General features: G+C 40.9%; 1 protein-coding gene across 1 annotated transcript in view; it reads right to left on the reverse strand.

Annotated features, from left to right (window-relative positions):
* Window positions 1-570, reverse strand: part of LOC107592578 (arf-GAP with coiled-coil, ANK repeat and PH domain-containing protein 3-like) — a 51,768-nt gene extending 51,198 nt beyond the window's left edge. The window contains exon 1 of the mRNA XM_016282108.1: window positions 369-570. Coding sequence (XP_016137594.1) covers window positions 369-415 — 47 coding nt within the window. The 5' untranslated portion in view covers window positions 416-570. The remainder of the gene's footprint in view (window positions 1-368) is intronic.
* Window positions 571-739: the final 169 nt, after the last annotated feature.

Below are 739 nucleotides of genomic sequence, written 5' to 3' on the forward strand. Positions count from 1 at the left end.
TCATTCATTCATTCATTCATTCATTCATTCATTCATTCATTCAACTGGCCCCTCAAGAACACTAGAAAGACGCCGAGCGAGACGGCATTTTTGGGCGCCTGGGATGCCCCAAAATGCTGTCTATGTAGCCAGCTCACTATGTAGACAATATTGTAATAAATTAAAAAGACAAAAAAAAAAAAACACACAAAAAAGCCCGACCTGATTTTTTAAAATTTAAACCAGAGCCTCAAACAAAAATATTGTGTATTTCAGAATTAACCCTGAACTGACCATAAACACATCACATCAGAGGTTGTGAGGATCTGTTGTGTGTGTGTGTGTGTGTTGTTTAAACACACAGCTGTGGAGCATGAGTGTGGTCTTACCTGAATCGGGGTGAATCTTTAATGCATTCCTCAAAATCCACCGTCATTTTTGCAGTTATTCCGTCTTTCAGTTAAAAATGGAGCATAGCGTTGCCGGTGGCTGTAATGCGCCTAGAAACGCGAGAGTATCCCTTTCCCCGGTTAAACTGTGACACTGTGACACACTGCTACAGATCTGTGTGGATCCGCTTCAGCGCTGTGCGAGCTAAGGGACCGTCAACAAATAATGCGGTCGAAGAAAATAAGGGAGCGTCTTTCAAAATGCATCCCACAATTTTACTGTAATAAACGTGTGTGTACGTTTGGAATATTTGGTGTCTGTGTGTTTGAGCCACCAGCTTATGTTTATTTCGATTATTTTTTATTTCGTT

The sequence above is a fragment of the Sinocyclocheilus grahami genome, unplaced genomic scaffold, assembly GCF_001515645.1.
Source record: "Sinocyclocheilus grahami isolate Dianchi unplaced genomic scaffold, SAMN03320097.WGS_v1.1 scaffold154.1, whole genome shotgun sequence".
NCBI classification, from domain to species: Eukaryota; Metazoa; Chordata; class Actinopteri; order Cypriniformes; family Cyprinidae; genus Sinocyclocheilus; species Sinocyclocheilus grahami.